The sequence below is a fragment of the Podarcis vaucheri genome, assembly GCF_965113315.1.
Source record: "Podarcis vaucheri genome assembly, chromosome: 13".
Classification (NCBI taxonomy): Eukaryota; Metazoa; Chordata; class Lepidosauria; order Squamata; family Lacertidae; genus Podarcis; species Podarcis vaucheri.
Genome location: NC_138751.1, coordinates 26,896,344 through 26,919,387, shown reverse-complemented (window position 1 = coordinate 26,919,387; position 23,044 = coordinate 26,896,344). Strand labels below are relative to the sequence as shown.

At 44.3% G+C, this 23,044-nt stretch overlaps 3 protein-coding genes across 3 annotated transcripts in view; 2 read left to right on the top strand and 1 right to left on the bottom strand.

Moving 5' to 3' along the window:
• LOC309516597 (vomeronasal type-2 receptor 26-like) overlaps window positions 1–23,044 on the top strand; it is a gene marked incomplete at both ends in the record, with an annotated part of 367,451 nt that overhangs the window by 140,655 nt on the left and 203,752 nt on the right. The window lies entirely within an intron of this gene.
• LOC309517514 (olfactory receptor 2AP1-like) overlaps window positions 2,772–23,044 on the bottom strand; it is a gene marked incomplete at both ends in the record, with an annotated part of 34,379 nt that continues 14,106 nt past the window's right edge. Inside the window, 2 exons of the mRNA XM_082196741.1 lie at window positions 2,772–2,852; window positions 3,921–4,434. Of these exons, the coding sequence (XP_082052867.1) occupies window positions 2,772–2,852; window positions 3,921–4,434 (595 nt within the window). The remainder of the gene's footprint in view (window positions 2,853–3,920; window positions 4,435–23,044) is intronic.
• LOC309517516 (olfactory receptor 2AP1-like) lies at window positions 16,400–17,251 on the top strand (the record flags this gene model as incomplete). Its single annotated transcript, XM_082196743.1, has 1 exon — window positions 16,400–17,251. The coding sequence occupies one exon, from the start codon at window positions 16,400–16,402 to the stop codon at window positions 17,249–17,251; it is 852 nt and encodes a 283-aa protein (XP_082052869.1).

The window sequence follows — 23,044 nt, the reverse complement described above, 5'->3', positions numbered from 1 at the left end:
TTGGATCAATAGCATGGCAGTCATCTCTATATATTTGGGCTTGATGTTACAACTACGGTACTGCGGATACAATGAAATAGATCATTTCTTTTGTGAAGCTCTGCCATTGGTAAAACTATCCTGCAGGGATACATTTCTTGTGAAACTTCTCACCTTTGCTGTGGCATTTATAATCACATTCCCTCCCTTTGTTTCAACCTTGGTCTCTTATATTTATATTATTGCTGCCATCCTGAGGAGCCCTTCCACCACTGGGAGACAAAACGCTTTTTCCACCTGCTCTTCCCTGCTGATTGTTGTCTCTATATTCTATGGGGCCATCTTTATCGTCTATCTGATACCAAAAACTGACACATTGAGATATTTCAATAAAATATTTTCTCTTTTGTATACAGTCCTGCTCCCTTTAATTAACCCCCTCATATATAGCCTGAGGAATAAAGATGTAAAGGATGCAATGAGAAAGGCTGCTGGGAAGATTTTGAAAGTGAAATGCATGCATCAAAAATTCAAAATTTAATAGAACTCTTTTCTTATAAATAGAACTGAATGGATGTTCGGGGAAATTACCATCTATTTAGGCTACAATTCTAATCATATCTACACAGAACTAAGTCCTTATGAATTTTGAGTAGGCATAGTTAGGATTCCACTTAATTATGTAAACACTTCCCCATAGAACCATTATATATATATCCTAATTCAAGAAATCAGGAGACAAGGCATGCAAATTGAAAACATTCCACCCTATTTTGCTTAGAGGTATAAGGCTGTTATGTTGTTGTACTGTATATCAGGATATAGATATATACTGTACAAACTTTGATGTCATATAGCAGTTGTGTGCTTAGCATTGCACACCCCTGGTTCCCTTTGGAATAATAGAAATGAGTGATCACTGGAAATTACTTTTAGCATCATTAAAAGCAAATTCTGTGACTCAGCCAGCCTTATAATGAAATTAAATGCCTACATATTTAAACCACTAAACTTGCTCAATGATGTTTCCACTTATCACTCACTTATGCACGCTCCATGACTTTGCAAAGACCATGATTGTTGACTTCTAGAATTTAGTGTGCATCCGCAATACTCCAAAAAGTGTAGCAATAGGTGGTTTAATCCTATCTGTGAGTGTGGAAGTACCACCACATCGTCCAAATATAAAAGTTGCAGAACATGTCTTGTGATGGGTGTTCACTTAAAATGAAGTATCATTTCCCAAAAAATGGTGATTGACTAATGGAGATCTGTAATGAAACATAATAATAATATAATAATAATAATTTATTATTTATACCCCACCCATCTGGCTGGGTTTCCCCAGCCACTCTGGGCGGCTTCCAAAAGAATATTAAAATACTGTGATACATCAAACATTAAAAGCTTCCCTAAACAGGGCTGCCTTCAGATGTCTTCTAAAAGCCTGGTAGTTGTTGTTCTCTTTGACATCTGGTGGGAGGGCGTTCCACAGGGAGGGTGCCACTACCGAGAAGGCCCTCTGCCTGGTTCCCTGTAACTTGGCTTCTCGCAGTGAGGGAACTGCCAGAAGGCCCTCGGTGCTGGACCTCAGTGTCCGCGTAGAATGATGGGGGTGGAGACGCTCCTTCGGGTATACTGGGTTGAGGCTGTTTAGGGCTTTAAAGGTCAGCACCAACACTTTGAATTGTGCTTGGAAACGTACTGGGAGCCAATGTAGGTCTCTCAAGACCGGTGTTATATGGTCTTGGTGGCCGCTCCCAGTCACCAGTCTGGCTGCTGCGTTCTGGATTAGTTGTAGTTTCCGAGTCACCTTCAAAGGTAGCCCCATGTAGAGCGCATTGCAGTAGTCCAAGCGGGAGATAACCAGAGCATGCACCACTCTGGCGAGGCAGTCCGCAGGCAGATAGGGTCTCAGCCTGCGTACCAGATGAAGCTGGTACACAGCTGCCCTGGACACAGATTTAACCTGTGCCTCCATGGACAGCTGTGAGTCCAAAATGACTCCCAGGCTGCGCACCTGGTCCTTCAGGGGCACAGTTACCCCATTCAGGACCAGGGAATCCTCCACACCTGCCCGCCTCCTGTCCCCCAGAAACAGTACTTCTGTCTTGTCAGGATTCAATCTCAATCTGTTAGCTGCCATCCATCCTCCAATCGCCTCCAGACACTCACACAGGACCGTCACCGCCTTCACTGGTTCTGATTTGAAAGAGAGGTAGAGCTGGGTATCATCTGCATACTGATGAACACCCAGCCCAAACTCCCTGATGATCTCTCCCAGCGGCTGCATGTAGATGTTGAAAAGCATGGGGGAGAGGACAGAACCCTGAGGCACCCCACAAGTGAGAGCCCAGGGGTCTGAACACTCATCCCCCACCACCACTTTCTGAACACGGCCCAGGAGAAAGGAGCGGAACCACTGTATGACAGTTCCCCCTGCTCCCAGCCCCTCAAGACGGTCCAGAAGGATGTTATGGTCGATGGTATCAAACGCCGCTGAGAGATCCAGCAGAACTAGGAAACAGCTCTCACCTTTGTCCCTAGCCTGCCGGAGATCATCAACCAGTGCGACCAAGGCAGTTTCAGTCTCGTGATGAGGCCTGAATCCCAACTGGAAGGGATCCAAATGGTCTGCTTCTTCCAGGTGTGCCTGGAGTTGTTCAGCAACCACTCGCTCAATCACCTTGCCCAAGAATGGAAGATTTGAGACTGGGCAATAGTTGGCCATCGTGGCCGCATCTAAAGATGGTTTTTTAAGAAGCGGTTTAATTCATCACCAGCTATGTTTTTTATGTTCCTTTAATATCTTTAATACAGGAATTGATACACAGAGGTGGAGGTATGTAATTTACGACAGAGTCTTCTGTTCCCTGATTATTGAGAGTATAATTCAGGGATCTGATATCCACAACAGAATTCTGGACTCAGTGGGCCTTTGGTCTGATCCAGCCGGGCTCTTCTTATTTTCTTCTCCTTCTTCTTATTTATAAACATCCATTGGTCAGAATATTTTTAATGCAATGGTAATCTAGTAACACAATAATGGCAAAACCTACTTCCCCTCGCAACCACATACACACTAAAAGGTTAGCAATATCACAGAGGCTAACTTAGTTAGCAAATGAAAAGGTCTTAGCCTGGCACCTAAAAAATGAACATGATGGTATGTATTTCCCTGTGAAGAACATTCTACAGCCATTCCAAGCTCTTCCTTCTGGAGTTAGAAAGGGGAAGAAGTTGTAGCTGGACTGAAGTTACAGCAGCTAGTCCATTGATGTAAAGAGTGTTGTGGTATGTGGCATTATAAATCTCCATTTGGAACAAAACCACCATCAAAGTAGTGAGAAGGAGAATATATATATATAATTTCACAAGGGGGTTCTGTTCCCACCCCATATCAGCAGAGCATGTATATGCATGCCCCACTCCGTTCCATCCACCCTCATTCTACCCTCTTCTGAGTACAAAAGGACCCGCACGTCAACACGCATTAATTCAATTCACAGAGATTCAATTGAATCTGATCACTAGGACTTTGTGCCAGATTGACCCAAAGACTGAATCTTGAACTGAATCAGATCAGTTTTGAGAGATCCAGGCTTGGACCAAGTCAGGTCTGTTCTCAGTCAGGTGGCAGTGGATGAGAATCAGCATCTCCTTCTTCCATGTCCCTCCTGACTGTATGTTTAGTCAGGGGTTTAAAAAACCCTAATTACACATTAGCTCCACCCCCAAAAAAACTGATTTGGATGAGATTTGGGTGTGGCAAGTTGTGCCCAGATCAGGTTACAGGTGCAGGGCAGTATTGATCAACTCCCTCCCTGGTCTTCCTTTTCCTCCCCCCACTAATCTTTAACGCTAAACAAGTTAGCTAGCACATTTTGAAATATTTTGAAATTTGCTATCCTATTTTTTGCCTTTCTGAAGGCCCTCTTTACCTCTTTATTCCTCAGGCTATATATGAGGGGGTTTACTAGAGGAGGAAGAATTGTATACAAAAGAGAAAAGGCCTTGTTAATTGAAGATGACTTTGGTAAGAGATACACAGCTGTTAAAGAGCCATAGTAAGTTGAAACAACAATGAGGTGAGAGGAACATGTGGAGAAGGCCTTTTGCCTTCCAGTGGTCGATGCGATTCTTAAGATTGCCCTTATAATGTATATGTAGGATGCTAGAGTCAGTAGAAATGGGGGCATAGTGTATATAAACAGCAAAGTTAAATTGACATGCTCTACCAAATTTGTGTCACTGCATGAAAGTTTTTTAAGTGGCACGGAATCACAGAAGTAATGATCGATTTCATTGGGGCCACAGTATGTAAGCTGCAGCATAGCAGCCATGATTATGGAAATGCCTATGACACCATTTGTCCAGGACACGGCTGCTAATTGGACACACTTCCTGGTGTTCATAGCGGTTGCATAATGCAGTGGCTTACATATTGCTAAATACCTGTCATAGGACATCACAGAAAGCAAGTAACATTCTGCACCCAAACAGTAGCCAAAGAAAAATAACTGCAGGAAGCAGCTCTCAAATGAAATGACCTTTCCATCCCACAAGAGAGTGGTAAGCAATACAGGTATGAGTGTTGAGCTGTAGCAGATCTCTAAACAAGATAGGTTTCCAAGGAAAAAGTACATGGGGGTGTGAAGGTGTTGATCACTGACTACAAGCACAAGAATGAGAAGATTCCCTGCCATGGTGACAATGTAGATTGCAAGGAATCCCAGAAACAGAAGGACCTGCAGATTCTTCAGCTCTCGGAATCCCAGAAGGATAAACTGAGTGACATGAGTTTGATTTTCTCTTACAGGCACTTCCATTCATTTCGTTTCCTTTGCCTTATGATTCCATTCATAAAGAGGATTTGGGTGCTACAGTAGAATAAAGCAATCGACACTGTTACTCTATTACAAATAGCCAAGTTTTCAGAAATTCAGCACATTTGCAATGTAATTCATTTGCTGCACGCTCCTTGCCAGCCCCGCATTTCCACATCACTACAGTTTCAAAACTATTTTTATTGACAATTCTGAAAACCTGACCTCACCTTCAGAAGCAATTTGGTTAGCAGGAATCAATAGGTGAACCTTTTTGAGACATTAAGATAACCATTATCACCTGCTTATGTTTCTGCAAGAAGTGGGTGTTAAAGGCAGCGTCTTGGCAGATGTTTAAAAACTTAACACCCCAAGCCATGGCTTGAATAAAAATAGAGTTGAAATCAGGAATTCATTTACGTTAATAACAAATGTAATGCAGAGCTCCTTTAGTAAATTAATAATAAATGTTATTGATGCATTTAAGTTTTTTTTAATGCACTGATGTAAAATATGCAATTCAATTTGCTTACCATCTGAAAAAGATTATTTGGTCTCAGTGGCATTGTCTAGAATTATTTATGAATCTTTATCTCCATTCAGTTCTTCCACATGAGGAAGTCCTCTCTTTTATATTATTTCACTTGTACATGCAATTGCCATCAGCAGCAACTCTGACAGAATACAATACGTTTTAAGGAGTAAACAAAAACTGGACACCTGGACTTAGTCCCCACAAATTAGGTCAGGAGTTATAGTGCTGACTGGTTATTTCTTTGCAAACAATGAAGATGCGCTGCATGATTCCACAGGTGGTTGGTGATATCACCCTCCCCATATAGAAGGAACCTTCATGCCTAATGTTTGAGAAACAATTTTAATGACTGATAAGAAGACTCACACATATTATCTCTAATTCTTCAGCCATTGCATATTATCTCATGAATACTTTATTTGTTGGATGAAAATGGTCTTCCAGACCCACAAGTACTCAAAAAGTAGGGAAAGATGGAATAAGATAACCTGCACTAAGTTAATAATGAATGTCAAATGTCAAAAAAACAAAAACAAAACATGCTTCCTACAACGTGTCAATTGCAATGCCATTCTTTACATATCTGTGGAGAAGTAATCTCCATAATTTTTAGTAGGGTAAGTGAGTATATAATTTGGAGCTGCAATCTATCAAAGAACAGGTTGCCTTCATTTTGGTTATAAAAGTAGTCATAGTCTTTCTGAAAGAGCAAACAAAATATGTATTAACTAGACAATGAGAATACAGAAAGATAATGGGGGAAAAGGAAGGCAGCTTTCACAATGATAGTCCAGAGTGTTTTCTAGGCTTTCCAACCATCTGGAGGAGTGAGAAGGAAGAGGAGAAGGGAAAGATCTATTCTGTTCTTGCACCATGGGATATAGCTCTATGATTGTGATTTTTGGTGGTGGTTGTTGGTTTGTTGCTGTTTTTTTTAAAAAAAACAACAGCAAACAAACCTCCTTTCAGATGCACTTGAATGGGACTTGAACAGAACTCTAACCTTCTGTAGCAGAAGTTCATTTTTTAAAAATATATATCTAGTTGCATTTTGTTTGTACCTTTATGTGATGAAAAGCATATCCAGAGCTCCTGTTCAGTTTGATTTTTTAAAAGATCCAGATTCCTTTTTTAAAATAATAATAATAATAATAATGTTTCCTTATATTTTCATGGATGGTGTGCCTCAGCCCTCTGTCTTCATGAGCTTATTGTATGATGTGTGAAAATAATAATAATAATAATAATAATAATTTATTATTTATACCCCGCCCATCTGGCTGGGCCTCCCCAGCCACTCTGGGCGGCTTCCATAAAAACCAAAAATACAATAAAATATCACACGTTAAAAACTTCCCTGAACAGGGCTGCCTTAAGATGTCTCCTGAATGTCAGGTAGTTGTTTATCGCCTTGACATCTGCTGGAAGGGTGTTCCACAGGGCGGGCGCCACTACCGAGAAGGCCCTCTGCCTGGTTCCCTGTAGCTTTGCTTCTCGCAATGAGGGAACCGCCAGAAGGCCCTCGGCGCTGGACCTCAGCGTCCGGGCAGAATGATGGGGGTGGAGACGCTCCTTCAGGTATACTGGACCGAGGCCGTTTAGGGCTTTAAAGGTCAGCACCAACACTTTGAATTGTGCTCGGAAACGTACTGGGAGCCAATGCAGGTCTTTCAAGACCGGTGTTATATGGTCTCGGCGGCCGCTCCCAGTCACCAGTCTAGCTGCCGCATTCTGGATTAGTTGTAGTTTCCGAGTCACCTTCAAAGGTAGCCCCACGTAGAGTGCATTGCAGTAGTCCAAGCGGGAGATAACCAGAGCATGCACCACTCTCGCGAGACAGTCCGCAGGCAGATAGGGTCTCAGCCTACGTACCAGATGGAGCTGGTAAACAGCTGCCCTGGACACAGATTTGACCTGTGCCTCCATGGACAGCTGTGAGTCCAAAATGACTCCCAGGCTGCGCACCTGGTCCTTCAGGGGCACAGTTACCCCATTCAGGACCAGGGAATCCTCCACACCTGCCCGCCTTCTGTCCCCCAAGAACAGTACTTCTGTCTTGTCAGGATTCAACCTCAATCTGTTAGCCGCCATCCATCCTCCAACCGCCTCCAGACACTCACACAGGACCTTCACCGCCTTCACTGGTTCTGATTTAAAAGAGAGGTAGAGCTGGGTATCATCCGCATACTGATGAACACCCAGCCCAAACCTCCTGATGATCTCTCCCAGCGGCCGCATGTAGATGTTGAAAAGCATGGGGGAGAGGACAGAACCCTGAGGCACCCCACAAGTGAGAGCCCAGGGGTCTGAACACTCATCCCCCACCACCACTTTCTGAACACGGCCCAGGAGGAAGGAGCGGAACCACTGTATAACAGTGCCCCCAGCTCCCAGCCCCTCAAGACGGTCCAGAAGGATGCTATGGTCGATGGTATTGAACGCCGCTGAGAGATCCAGCAGAACTAGGAAACAGCTCTCACCTTTGTCCCTAGCCCGCCGGAGATCATCAACCAGTGCGACCAAGGCAGTTTCAGTCCCATGATGAGGCCTGAATCCCGACTGGAAGGGATCCAAATGGTCCGCTTCTTCCAGGCGTGCCTGGAGTTGTTCGGCAACCGCTCGCTCAATCACCTTGCCCAGGAATGGAAGATTTGAGACTGGGCGATAGTTGGCCATCGTGGCCGCATCTAGAGATGGTTTTTTAAGAAGCGGTTTAATAACCGCCTCTTTCAGCGGGTCTGGGAAGGCCCCCTCACGGAGGGAAGCATTCACCACCCCACGAAGCCCATCGCCCAGCCCTTCCCGGCTTGCTTTTATTAGCCAGGATGGGCAAGGATCCAGGAGACAGGTGGTTGGTTTCACTCGTCCAAGCAGCCTGTCCACATCCTCGGAGGCAACAGATTGGAATTGATCCCACTCAACTTGACCAGACAGAACTCTTGCACTCTCCCGCCCCAGCCCTGCTCCCACGGTGGAGTCTACTTCTTCCCGAATCTGAGCGGTTTTATCTGCAAAAAACTTTGCAAAATCATTGCAGGAGAACATGTGGCCCGTACTGGGCCCCGATGTTGCAGGTGGTTCCGCTAAATTGTAAACCACCTGAAAAAGTCTCCTGCTGCTGTTTTCTGCAGATGCAATAGAGGCGGTGAAGAAATTCTTCTTCGCCGTTGCTATCGCCACTTGGTAGGCTCGACGTTGAGCTCTAACCTGTGTCCGGTCAGATTCGGAATGAGTTCTCCGCCACCGGCGCTCTAGCCGTCTCAACGATTGTTTCATTGCCCTCAGATCCGTGGAAAACCACGGGGCTGTCCGGGCTCCATGCAATCGGAGAGGGCGCTTCGGAGCCAAACAGTCAATAGCCCTGGTTAACTCCACATTCCAGCGGGCCACCAGGGAATCAGCTGAAAGGCCATCAACATGGGATAAAGCATCCCCTACCACTCTCTGGAAACCATTTGGATCCATTAAGTGGCGGGGGCGGACCATCCGAATTGGTCCCACCTCCCTGCAGAGGGGATGGGTCGCAGAGAAGTCCAGTTGCACCAGGAAGTGATCTGACCATGGCACTTCTTTCGTTTCGCTTTTACTTAGTGTCAGATCACCAACATCCATAGAGGTAAACACCAGGTCCAAGGCATGTCCACGGCTATGGGTTGGGCCAGACTTATTCAGGGACAGCCCCATGGAGGCCATGCTTTCCACGAAGTCCCGAGCGGCCCCTTGTAAGGTCGTGTCGGCATGGATGTTAAAATCCCCTAGGACGACCAAGCTAGGTGTCTCCAGGAGAACATCCGCCACGACCTGAAGCAGCTCGGGCAGGGAATCCTTGGCGCAGCGGGGAGGTCGGTACACCAAAAGGAATCCTGTACTGCCCCTATTGCCCAACTTCCAGAACATGCACTCAGAAAACTGGGTCTTCCCAATAGGACGCCTGGTGCAAACTAATGACTTCCTAAAAATCACTGCAACCCCCCCTCCCCACCCACATGACCTGGGTTGCTGTGCGTAAGAGAAACCTGGTGGACAAGCAGCGGCAAGAACAGGCCCATCTGCTTCATCCAACCAAGTCTCTGTTACACATGCCAGGTCAAATCCTCCATCCATGATCAAGTCATGGATGGCAGTGGTCTTCTGAATCATTGACCTGGCATTGCACAGCAGCACCTTCAGGCTATGTGGGTATCCCTTGCTGATTCTAGTATCCGTCCGGACAGGACCAGACCCGGAGGCAGGGATAGTCCTCAGACAACGACTAAACCTGCCTCCTCTGTAATGACATGGTCTGGTCTTAGCGTAACTCCTCCTCCTACCCGTGATCACTGAGATCGGTTGTCCCAGTGCATCCCCCCCTGTGGAACATGCCCCAGCCATTTTGTGGGCTGGGGCCCACTCCCCGGCAGCCCTGACCCCTCCCCCTAAAAACAAAATAACACCTTAAACAAACAAACAAAACCAATACAACAATACAAACAAAAAATATAAAAATTACAAAAACATCAAAATAAAAAAATAATAATTCCCCAAGCCCAACCAAACATCAATCCCACCCCCACCCCCCACATACAAAAAATCCAGAAAAAAATTTTTATAAAACATTTTAAAAACACTCTGTGCCTCTCCGGCAGTAACAACTGTCCTAGTGAGGCCTGTCAGGCCCCGCCCTGGGCCAGGTGGTAAGTGGCAGGGAGGAGCAGGGCCCTCAAGCACTCACTCAGGGAGCCTTCCTGGGCAGCAGGCAGCAAGCAGCACACAGTCCTTATGAGGCCCCAGGCCCCGCCCCAGGCCAGATGGTAAGTGGCAAGAGCAGGGCCCTCAAGCACTCACTCAGGGAGTCTTCCTGGGCAGCAGGCCGCAAGCAGCACACAGTCCTTATGAGGCCCCAGGCCCTGCCCCAAGCCAGATGGTAAGTGGCAAGAGCAGGGCCCTCAAGCACTCACTCAGGGAGTCTTCCTGGGCAGCAGGCAGCAAGCAGCACACAGTCCTTATGAGGCCCCAGGCCCCGCCCCAAGCCAGATGGTAGGTGGCAAGAGCAGGGCCCTCAAGCACTCACTCAGGGAGTCTTCCTGGGCAGCAGGCTGCAAGCAGCACACAGTCCTTATGAGGCCAAAGGCCCCGCCCCAAGCCAGATGGTAAGTGGCAAGAGCAGGGCCCTCAAGCACTCACTCAGGGAGTCTTCCTGGGCAGCAGGCCGCAAGCAGCACGCAGTCCTTGCGAGGCCCCAGGCCCTGCCCCAAGCCAGATGGTAAGTGGCAAGAGCAGGGCCCTCAAGCACTCACTCAGGGAGTCTTCCTGGGCAGCAGGCTGCAAGCAGCACACAGTCCTTATGAGGCCCCAGGCCCCGCCCCAAGCCAGATGGTAAGTGGCAAGAGCAGGGCCCTCAAGCACTCACTCAGGGAGTCTTCCTGGGCAGCAGGCCGCAAGCAGCACACAGTCCTTATGAGGCCCCAGGCCCTGCCCCAAGCCAGATGGTAAGTGGCAAGAGCAGGGCCCTCAAGCACTCACTCAGGGAGTCTTCCTGGGCAGCAGGCAGCAAGCAGCACACAGTCCTTATGAGGCCCCAGGCCCCGCCCCAAGCCAGATGGTAGGTGGCAAGAGCAGGGCCCTCAAGCACTCACTCAGGGAGTCTTCCTGAAATGGAATGAAATGGAAAAATGAAATGGACACCATTTCGCCTAGTGCGTTATTTATCCTACAACATGCAAACATGGAATCTGTCTCCAGATATTACTAGATGCCTCAGTTTGTAAATCTTCTAGAAATTATATTTAATTGGACATCTCAGGGGGGAAATTTTGAAATAGCAATTCAAAAATAGTTTTAGATGATTTAGACGATCTCATTAGGTGATCTTTAGCTTACTGTTTTGGACAATAATTGGGAGATGCAATCAAGGTGTTATTTCCAAATCATGAAAATGTTTTGTATAACATTTTGAGGAAGCTAGCTTTATGACCTTTCATTTCCTGCTCTTACCTAGTCGCCTTTCAACCAAGATACAGATCATATTAGCACTTGCTTAGCATCATCTTCTTCAGGGTTAGGGAACACACAAATACAGACGTTGATGGATTCCAGCCCCTGCTACCCCAAAATGATGGGTACTCAAGCATGGAAGACGTACAGCATTCATCCCTGAAAGCAAATGAAAATAAAGGAACTTGGAGAATTGCGTCTTGTCTTGAGCAAAGTCACCAATCAATATTCAATGGCAATCATACAAAATCATACAATGACAATCATACACACCTCTAGCACAAGTTATTGATGTCTGAATTTAGATTTTAGCTGGCATCCTCAGGAACTACAAAAACTGGTGGGTGGGATTGGTCAGAAATTCAAGATATATGAGAGAAGAGTGAAAATAGCTTTAGAAGTCTACATTTCATAGAGATCTGATAAGAAACTGTCATTAATGAGTACCGAATGTTGACTTTCCAGTATTGTTTTTCGACCGTACTAGAGGAAAGCATACTAGAGATGCAGGTGTATACAAGGTAGAATCTAGAGACATATAAAAAACACAGTGAAAATGCTTTTTTTAATAAAAAAAAAAACCAAAACGTTTTGAAAACAAAATACTGAATTTCCCATAGCTCACCATCATCATCTAGTGTCACATTTGTATAATGCACTTTACGGCACACTTAAAATGTTTTATTTCCAGCTGCATATTGTGTGCTTAGAGTGATGCATTGTTGTCACTTGCTGTGATGCTGAAGGATGGCAGGGTGTTGGAGTTATGTGAGTGCACCAGAGGAGCCAATCTGCAACTCCCACTGGTGCAGTTGTGGAACCCTGACCCTGCCACCTCCCTGCCCCACCCTTCATCATCCTCGTAAGCAGCAGCAGCAACACTGTTTGAAAAGTGGCAGCATGGCACTGACCCCTATACAATCACTCTTGGGTGTATTTCATTTCACACTGGCCATATGTCAGATATTATCTGTCATGGATGAGCCAGCCCCCAGGGAAAGTTTGCAACCAGCTCCCAGTGTAGGAAGTAGCCAGGAAGAGAGAGGGTTAACTGCAAGACAGGATGCTTACAGCCGAGAGCGAACTGCCCTGCCCTTAGGAATGTCAACTGATAACAGAGTTGCAGAGAGTCAGCTGGCAGCTTGCCAGCACACTAGTGAAGAACAAAATGCAGGGCTAGAAACGAAAGCAGCTCAGAGAGCGGGAAGGACCACGGAAGTACTGTTTCAGAGAAGGAGGAAGATGTGGGAGCTAACCCCCTCAGTCCAAGGTCTAGATGTATGGGGGGGGGTCTTCAAGACAGAATAGGTCACAAGAGGAAGTTCGGCTGTTTCTGGTCTCACCGGAAACACCCTTCTTAGAAGGGACATCTTTGATTTTGATACGGGAAGGGGGGTGCCTTCCTTCACCCCTCCTTTCGTACGTCCGAGGCGATGACCTCGAGGGCACCCACTGTACATTCACCCCTCAGCCCCCTCACCGTTACACAAGCACCACACCAACCCAAAACCCAAGCACCCGGGCGAAATAAGCCCAAACTCTCAAGCCTCTTTCTCTCCCTCTCGCTCCAAACTGCGTTCCCATTTGTTTCAATGGCAGCGCTTTAACCAATCAGAACCATGCACCCGCTCTGCAGAGCCAGCTCAGCGAGCCTCTGCACGCCTCATTTAACCTCTTGACAAGCTACTGGCGGCTCCCCGCCGGGAGAACAATGGAATCGAAACTCGTGAACTCATAAAAGTGTCAAATCTTGTAACAATGTATCTATTTTGTTTGTGACCGCAATTACTAATATAAGAATAGGACTAGAATGGACTAAAACTTCTAAAATTCATATAAAATCAACCACGTCTCCGATTTCCTTGGTTCTGGTGTCAATTGACTCAGTTTCTTCAGGACTCCATGACACCTCCTCGGCCTCCATAATCCATCCAGCGAGGAGTCACATACTCAGGAAGACCCTAATCCGACCAAATCACTCTACCCAACCTTTCCTCCGTGCAATGCCAGGTGATAGACTTTGCATATTTGGACTATTGTCTTCTCATCACCGATACTCAGGAAGCGCTTATCCGCGCATATCTCCGACTCTGCATATCCCCCCCTCCCTGATCCATATGTTAATCCTTGTAACTCAACCTCTCTCTAATGTATTTGTGATGTCAGCTGTGTAACCCAACCTCTCTCTAAGGTATTCATGATGCAATTATTATGTATTCTCCACTGCATTCTGGGACATGGAGGGAAGTTTCAAAAACTCCTGTCACCCCTTTCTCGGGGTTCAATCTCGCCTTGAACCTGTTGCGCAATAAACTCGGATCTTCTGTAGTTTGCTCCTGTGTCCGGCTGAGCTCATTTCTTCCGCAGGGACCCGCGGACTTAGTCCGACAAGCTGGGTGGCAGAGTAACCCCGCCCCCAGATTTTTCCGTAACAGATTTATAGACAGACGGCTGTGATCACTGCTCCGGTGTACTCTGTTTTTGCAATAAATCTTCTTCTTAATTAACTACACTCCTTTGTTATCATTACTCCCTGACATTATCTCTCTCTATCAGAAATCATCTTTAATTGATACTTTCATTGTTTTATTAAATGTGTAAACCATTTTGAGGGTCTTTTTATGAACAAATGATGCATAATATTTAATAACTAACTAAATAAATTGAGACTTCCCCTGACTGGTGAGATTCCCTTTGTTTCATTGAATCAATTTGGTTTATATGAATAGAAGATCTTCCATTTTGTTATCTTTTAATAAATATAACCTTTCGACCATTTCATATCTTGAGTCTTCTTTCAGGATTTTGGGGACTAATTGTCCCTTATCTTGTACATTATTAGATTTTTGTGTTCTTTGCAAGATTCTGTTTCACAGATGACTGTTCACTTCATAATAAAACCAGGATCCTGAGAGAGTTACATTTTGTCATTATAGACTATATTCCCTTGAGAAGAATATTTTAAAATAGTGTATGAACTTAAAGTAAATGTCCCTAAGAGTGTTGCTGTGTTCTGGTGGGGCTGAGACAGTAAAAGCTGATTTATTTTGCTTAAAAGCACAGGTTTTGCCATCTTAATATTTGTACAACACAAGATGTGCTACACAGGACATCAAAACTGGTACACATTGTCTGCATGCATAAATTCCCAAATCAAGAGGACAGTGATATTGGATGACTCAAGGAGAAGGAAGAGACTTAGAATGCCTTTTTCTATTCTCAATAAACAGATAACATGGATCAGTAAAATAGTGCCAAGAAATATCATCAAAAGGTAAATGTTTATTACTCTTAATTATGAATGAAGCTATCACTTTCCTGGTTCTTCACATTCCTGCATCGGTTTGTATGCTTTATATATGTTGTCAAAAACATCTGTGACCATTTTAGGGCATTTTTAGGTATTCATTTCTGACTGATATACACATTACAAAAAACATTTTTAAGACATTTTGAATGTTATTTTCACTTATACATGCATTTTCATTCCAGATATCCACATGTTGTACATAATATTTGGTTAGAGAACTGAATTACAAAATTGGAAGAAGCTCAGATTTCAAAGTTCAGCTGCATTTTGGTTTGCCTATTGTTCTTTAAAGTGTGAATTAGTTAGGCTTGCATTAAAATCCTAACTGAACCAAATTGCCCTCTCATTCCTAATTCCTCTACAAGGATGGGAAACCTGATACCCTTCCAATGTTTCTCAACTACTACAGCTCATCATACTTGAACATTGACTATGTTGTTTGAAGGTGATGGGAGTTGCAGTCCAACAGCATCTGGTCTGTCATAGCACCCATAGCCTTTCAAATGCTTCTGGGCTACAGATCGTAATATTCCTGGCCATTGACCATGCTTGGTGGGGATGATGGGCATCTGGTGGACCACAGCTTTCCCAGCCTTAGTTAACAAGATTACTTTCTTGACATCAGTGTCTATGTTGCCATTTCTGTTTTTCTAGCTTTGCTTTTGCAGTGGGAGGTGAGCAGCCAACAAGGAGCTCATTTCACATAATGAACTGGACTTTAAAATATGGGTCGTACCTAAAATATAGGCATAATAGGAAATATTCTATTAAGGGGAATGCCTGTGATTCATTTGAAATAATGGAGTTTGAGGTTTATTTCTGATCTCTCTGCACACTTAGAGGAACTGAAGAACTTCACCACTTCACAAGTTATCAGTGGTTATTTTATTTTATTTTCTACTCCTATTTGTAATATTCATCCTGTTGATCATTGGTCCCAACCACTCCAAAAAGAAAAAGAAAAAAGAAAACACATCAACAAAACGATTAAAAGAGCAGGACTGATACCTGAAGAAAATTATAGGTTTTGTTTGTTTGTTTGTTTGTTTGTTAGGATGTGAATTGCTTATATATCAATTTAGGATTTCAAAAAAGTTTTCTAAATGTTAGAATTGTAGAGGCATGGATTAATAGTGCAGGAAATAATGTTAGAGAATAGTACCTCATTTGGTTTCCAAATATAATTGGTTATTTTTTTGAAAGAAATTTTCCTTTAATAAATGATAAAATAAATGTCTGCATATGAGGTAGGAGGTGGTATTATTATTATTATTATTATTATTATTATTATTATTATTATCTGAATATGCATCATCATGATGGAAAAGTAAACAGGAAGATATGTTAGGTGAAATTCCTTTTGCTAATGTTTTCTCCACTACAAAAATCTTACTTTAGCTTTTTTACTACCTGATGATATAACATGTCAGTGTATCTATGGTGTAGCATAATAGCTAAATCAGTGCCCTGAGCTGGTGAGATCTTACACAACCCAAAGACAAACTGTGGTCACTATATTCAATGACACTAATACACAAGCTCCACCTCTTGTATAACAACATCACCTCTCAAACCTCTTGCACTAATGTGACAATGGACTCATCAATTATTTTTATTTTTTGTTATTCCTTTTTTGAATAGGATCTGACATTTCTCAATTAGATGAAGTTGGAAAACCAGTCAAAGATTGAGGAATTCATCCTCCTGGGATTTGGGGAATTCTACGAAGTGCAGACACTTCTCTTCCTGACATTTCTAGTAATTTATGTTGTGATGATGGCTGGAAACACTCTCATTGTTGTCCTTATTGTTTTTGATCAGCATCTTCATACACCTATGTATTTCTTTCTGGGGAACCTCTCCTTCTTGGAGGCTTGCTATAGTTCCAATATATTTCCACGGATGCTTTTGTCTCTCTCCACTGGAGATGGAAGACTTTCTGTCACCAGCTGTTTTATGCAGTGGTATCTCTGTGGTTCCTTGATTGCTGCAGAATGCTATTTACTTTGTGTGATGTCTTATGATAGGTATCTAGCAATCTGTAAACCACTGCATTATTTTACAACCATGAACACCTGGACTTGCATCCAATTAGCAGTTGCATCTTGGATCAGTGGATTTATAGCTTTCCTGATATTACTCAGTCTGATGTTGCAGTTAACGTTTTGTGGCCCCAATGAAATTAATCATTACTTTTGTGACTACTTCCCGCTCCTTAAGCTCTCTTGCAGTGACACCAGCTTGATGGAAATGCTGGGTTTCATTGTGGCTATTATATTCACACTCCCTCCTTTTCTTTTAACTTTAACATCTTATGTATATATAATTGTTGCCATCTTGAAAATCCCTTCCACCACAGGGAGGCAAAAGGCCTTTTCCACCTGCTCCTCTCACTTGATTGTGGTTTCGATCTTTTATGGTTCACTAATGATTGTGTATATGTTACCAAAGGGGGGAGGCAACGGAGAGATGCAAAAATTTTCCTCTCTCTTGTATTTAGTTTTGCCCCCTCTGGCCAACCCATTTATATACAGCCTGAGAAACAAAGAAGTCAAAAATGCCTTGAGAAATAATATTGGTAGCATTGTATCATGCAAAGCAATTGCTAAGAAGCTTGTGAATGTGTAAAAGAAGCAACATTCTATGTACTGTCCTTTGTTTATTATAAATGTTTATTGTGGAAGTGATAATAGTTGTGCTACAGCTGTTGTTGTTATATAAACCAGTGTGTGTGTGTGTGTGTGTGTGTGTGTGTGTGTGTGTGTGTGTCCTGTCTTGGCCTATAAGCCTCGCTTTCCCCCCCCAAATTCCGTCCATGAAAAGTTAAAGTGCAACTTAAATTCATGACCTTACAAAAATTGGCTTTTATGATATTACAGACATACGATAAAATGGAATGGCTGTGAGTGCCTGCGGAATTTTAAGGGAGCAACTTATATTTGGATATTGTCCTGTCCTTCCCCCCTTGAATTTTAAAGATGTAGCTTATATTCGGGTGTGGCTTATATTTTGTTTTGATCTTTTGTTAAGAAAACCTGCCATAGAGTCTATGATATGTGTGAGACACTGTTAGTTTTGATACTTAATTTAGATTTTAAGTAACAAATTGTAAGGCTGATTATGATCTCTCACAGTAAAAATTGTTTTTTCATTATATTTTTGTAAATAATTACCATTCTCATACAATTTACGCTTTGTATCAAAGTGCCTCATCCAATGTATCTAAGTGCCCCGTAGGTGGGGCAGAATGATACAAAACCCATTGTTTACGCAAGTCATTATATTCTCTTTATCTTCTAACTTTAATGGTTCTTTTGATTGCTATTATAACATTGATTAGTTATGCCATGCATAAGGCATTTTTTTTTATTTGACTCATTTTTGTTACATAAAATATGAGATTGAATATTTCTGCATCAATCTGCCCCACTTTCCCCATTATCATTTTTATGCACCTTTTTCTAGAGCCCCAAACCTTAAAGCATTTACAGAATAATTTTGTTTCATAAATTGACTGGCTTGGCCATGGTTTTTGTTGTTGCTTTTTTTACATATACCGTATTTTTCACTCCATAAGACACACATTTTTCTTCCTAAAAAGTAAGGGGAAATGTCTGTGTGTCTTATGGAGCGAATGTGTGGTCCCTGGAGCCAAATTGCCCGGGGGCAAAAAGCAGATCATGCTTTTTTTTTTTTTTTTTGAAAGAGGGAAGTGGGTGTTGAAACAAAGCTGCTGAGCAGCTGATTGGCAAGCCATCGGGGAGGGAGATAAGGCACTCTAGGGATAAATCAATGAGGAGAGAAATTAGAAGAAAAGGAGGAGCAAAAAACAGCATGAACCACAAAAATCATACATCCACTGTTTCATTCAGAATATTTTTTTTTCTTGTTTTCCTCCTCTAAAAACTAGGTACATCTTATGGTCAGGTGCGTCTTATGGAGCAAAAAATACTAACAAATATGTTCCCCTAATTTGTTCTTTGAATGTCCCTAGATCATTTCTCCATATAATTTTGTTGGCAGTCACTTTTAATAGAATATAGTACACAGGCCATGAAGTGTTTTTGTAGGTTTGAGTGGTCTTCAAATCCTCCCACATTTTGTACCTCAAATGAGCACAGTGTTCACAGACATTGTTCTCCTTTTGGTGCACCTGTTTCTGATAAGCTATTGAGAAAGGTCATCCTATGGTCTCTAAATTCACTTCTTGCCAGCATGTTCTTGGTTCTTTTGAATAGCTTAATTGGCTATCCTGACAGCCAGATATGTGGTGTTCAACATGCCAGTGTTTTTTTAAGCTACCCTGTAAGCTCTTTGTGATGTTATTGAATATTAAATGGCAATTTAAATAGCTGGAAGGTACCTGGGCTCTTTTTCTTGAAAAGTCCGCTTGTAATGTTTGTGAAGCTTTGCTTAAGCTATTACCCACTAATCACTTAGGGCATCCTCTGTCAAGCTTGTTTACTCAACATAAGATTCTTATCCTGCTTTCTCAAAGGCTCATACCCACACATCTGTTTTAGTGGCAATAAAAAACCAGTGCTTGAGAAACTTTCCATTTTCCATTACATTATTATTGCTCTGGGGTTTTATGAATGTGTTGAAATATATTGTTTCCCAGATGGCTCTGTCCATTAATATCACCAATATCCTGGGAGCGCCATATTCTGCCATCATATTCTCTTAAGGACAGCATTTTTAAACACACTTACGTACTTAAAATATGTGTCCGTAAAAGTGTTTGTTGTTCTGGTAATTAGAAGTGGAGGGAGTAAATTATGATTTCTTTCACATAAAAGCATCTGAAGACACCTTGTAATCTAGAACAGCACAGGGCAACAAAACTGTTTTACATATGTAGACATGCATAATTCCCGATAGTGAAAGAGGCAATGCTATTAGATGACGTCAGGAGAAGCAAAGGACCTTATAATGTTTTCTTCTGTTCACAATAAGCAGGGAACTTATGGATCAGTAAAATAGCACTGAGAAATCTCACCAGAAAGGTAAACATTTATTACTTTTAGGCATATACAAAGTTACCACTTTTCTAGTCTTAACAGTTCTCCAAATTTTTGTATCAGTTTGAATGATTTTCAATATATGAAAAATAAAAGACCCCATGAAAATTCATCAGCACTTTTGTGCATTTTTGTCTGTATTCCTGACGGAGATATGTAACTTTGCAAACAATTTTCTCAATCATAATGCATTTTGCATGATGTTTTCACTGATATGTGCATTTTTTAAATTTACATTTCTCCTTAATATCTACATTTTGCTTTGTGTGCTGCATATTAAAATTTGCAGTGCAAATTTTGAAGTTTGGCTGTGTTTTAGTTCACATATTTCAAACAATTTCTTAGAGAAAATGATGAAGCTGTCCTCCCATTATTATTGGGTTTTTGTTGTTGTTATTGTTGTTATTATTATTATTATTATTATTTTGCTGTATCTTGCCCAGGGCAACCCAAAGCAACTCACTTGTATAAGGTATCATTGAACTTACATTTTGTTTTCTTCCTATTCATATTAATTCAGCATTACTATGGTGTTGATAATTGATTCCAAATGAACTCAGCAAGGAGATTAAAAGAGTAGTACAGTCATGCCTTGTGTTGCATCCGCTTCATGTTGTGTCTTTTCACGTTATGTCCCGCGGCAACCCAGCAGTACAGGAACGGGTTACTTCCGGGTTTCGCTGCTCACACATGCACAGAAGTGCCAAATTGTGCTGTGTGCCTGCGCAGACGCAGTGCTTCAAGTTGCGGGCATTTCACGTTACAGACGGGCCTCCAGAACAGATCCCTTCCATAACATGAGGTACCACTGTACTGAGAGCTCTAGGGTTTTTTAAATGATATTGTCAGGGGTTCAGGAGCAGAGGCAAGGGCAAGGGAGGAAACAGAGAGCGAGGGGGAGGAGGCAGAAGAAAGGATGAGTGATGACGACGACCCGAGATCTCCGAGTCTTTCCAGTGAATCAGAAGATTCACAGAAAGGAGCACCAGTGGCCAGGGCAAGGGGGGAGCCTAGGGGGACACCCCAGGAGGAAAGGGCCAGAGGGGGCTCAGAGGGGAGCAGTTGGAAATCGGGACCAGCGTCACCAACAGAGAGCAGGGGAGAGGAAGGGAGTCAGGTATCAAATGCTGGCAGCTCACAACAGGAGGGAGGGCACGAGTCAGGAGTGGCCACACCTCCATCGGGGAGCGAAGAAACGGTCAGACGGAAAGTGGAAGGTTGGGCGCGCGCGCCAAGTTCAAATACACAGGAAGGTGGCGCAGTAAGCAGCCCGGAAAGGGAGCCAGGTCCTAAAGCCCGGCGCAAGGAGACAGAAGGGTCCGGGGGGTCAGAAGAGTCCCGGAAGGAAGAGACCACGGGGGGCAGAGGGACCCAGAGAAGAACGGTCAGGCGGAAAAGGTGGAGTAAGGCTAGGATATTAAGTTGGTGTACAGGAGGCGGGGACCCAGACAGAGCTTCGCCGGTCTAACCCATAAGACGTAGAGCTGCGCGCAGCAGCTGGAGAATGGAAACTGTAACTCAATAAAGACTTTTACAAAGTGATTGCTGGCTAGCGTGATCCTCTGTGAGCTAGGATCTGGAAGCAGCTCTGACAGTAAGCTCTGTCTCACGTTGTGGGCATCTACAGCCTCGTGGACAGAGGAGAAGGAGGGTGCCTGCGACTCAGCTCACGAACGGCAGACAATATGACGGCCGAACAGCAGATAGGAGAACTCAGAGAAGCAGTGACACGTCTGAATGCCGAAATACTTGCATCCAGGAAGAGAGAGGAGGACGCAGCTGCCGCCTACAGGGATCTCCAGGTCAGGTTGGAAGTGCTTACGAAGCAAGGGGAACTGACACCCAAACGGGAGGGGATTGGATTGGGAAGAAGAACAGGCGGTCTAGTCTCTCACTTCGATGGGAATTTACAAATGTACCCCAACTTTAGAGCAGATGTACAGTGTGCACTGCAACTGCTGAACAAAGACTTTAGAGATGAGCAAGAGAAAGTGGGATTTATCATGTCCCATTTGCATGGAGATGCGAAAGCATGGCTGCGCAATTTGTGGAGGGATAAGGATCCAGCGCTCCAAACCGCGGATGCCTTTATTAAAGCGATGGATGGGTGTTTTTTATCAAGCATAGATGTGGATCTTGCCCGGAAAGAGGTGCATGGGCTGAAGCAAGGGAGGGCCAGCGTAAGACAGTACCATGCCCGCTTTTTTGCATTAGTCAGTGCCTTGGAATGGGACAGAGATTCAGCTCCAGTCAGAGATCTATTTTGGGAAGGCTTGAACAGTGCGGTTAAAGACGAAATTGCAAGGGGGGAGAGACCCCGGACCACGCAGGAGGTCGTTCAGAGGGCGCTGGCGGTGGGAGTGCGGCTGGAGGAACGTCCATGGAGCAGGGACGAAGGACGTGGAGGGCGCGAACCAGCGAGAGGGTTCTCCTTCGTTCCCAGGGAAGCTGCGCGTGCGCAATCCACACCTCCGCCAGGAGGGGGAGCGGAACCTATGGAGGTTGGAGGTGCCAGGGCTCAGTCAGCAAACAGAGCCCTAGCACCGGGAGCAGTCAAGGCGAAGCCTCCTAGAGGGAACAGGAAGTGTTACATCTGCGAAAGTCCGCAGCACCTGGCGAAAGAGTGTCCCCAGAGGCTCCACAAGCACACTGCAGCCTCAGCAATGGTAACTGCAGCAACTCAGCAAGGGGAACCACAGCAGGGAAACGACGGAGTCTGGCTGGAGAGAGAGGCACTGGGGCCCAGCCAGACGTGTCAGTGAAGCAGTCCCCAGAGATTTTGCAGCCCACAGACCCCCTCCCGCCCAAACCAGTGGTGAGGCTCACCGCATCGCTCCAGCTACCCAATGGACTCACCATGGACGTGCCAATCACCATTGACTCAGGAAGCAATGCAGACTTTATAGGGCAGGACTTTGTCGATAAACACGCTATACAGCTGCTGCCTGCCACGCTGCCCCTGCAGGTCGTCACGGTGGATGGCAGGGAGCTGCTAGGGGGGCAGGTGGTGAAGCAAACGCCACCAATGGTGATGCGACTTGGAAATCACAGGGAAATCATCAGTTTTAATGTCACCAGACTGTCGGACACGCCTATTGTCTTAGGCATGAGTTGGCTGGACAGACACAGTCCGACGTTGGCTTGGTACCAGCGGCAGCTAGTCTTTGGCTCCTCATACTGCGCTGAACACTGCATCCTGCCCCGGCAGGAGGGAGAGGAGGAGGAAGCGCAGCTGCAGCTGGGGACGCTGCAAGCAATCCCCCACAAATACGCGGGATTTTTTGAGGTCTTCTGCGAGAAGGAAGCGGATAAGCTACCCCCCCACAGGTCATATGACTGCAAGATTGACCTATTGCCAGGGGCGGCGCTGCCCAAAGGGAAGCTGTATTCCATGTCTGAG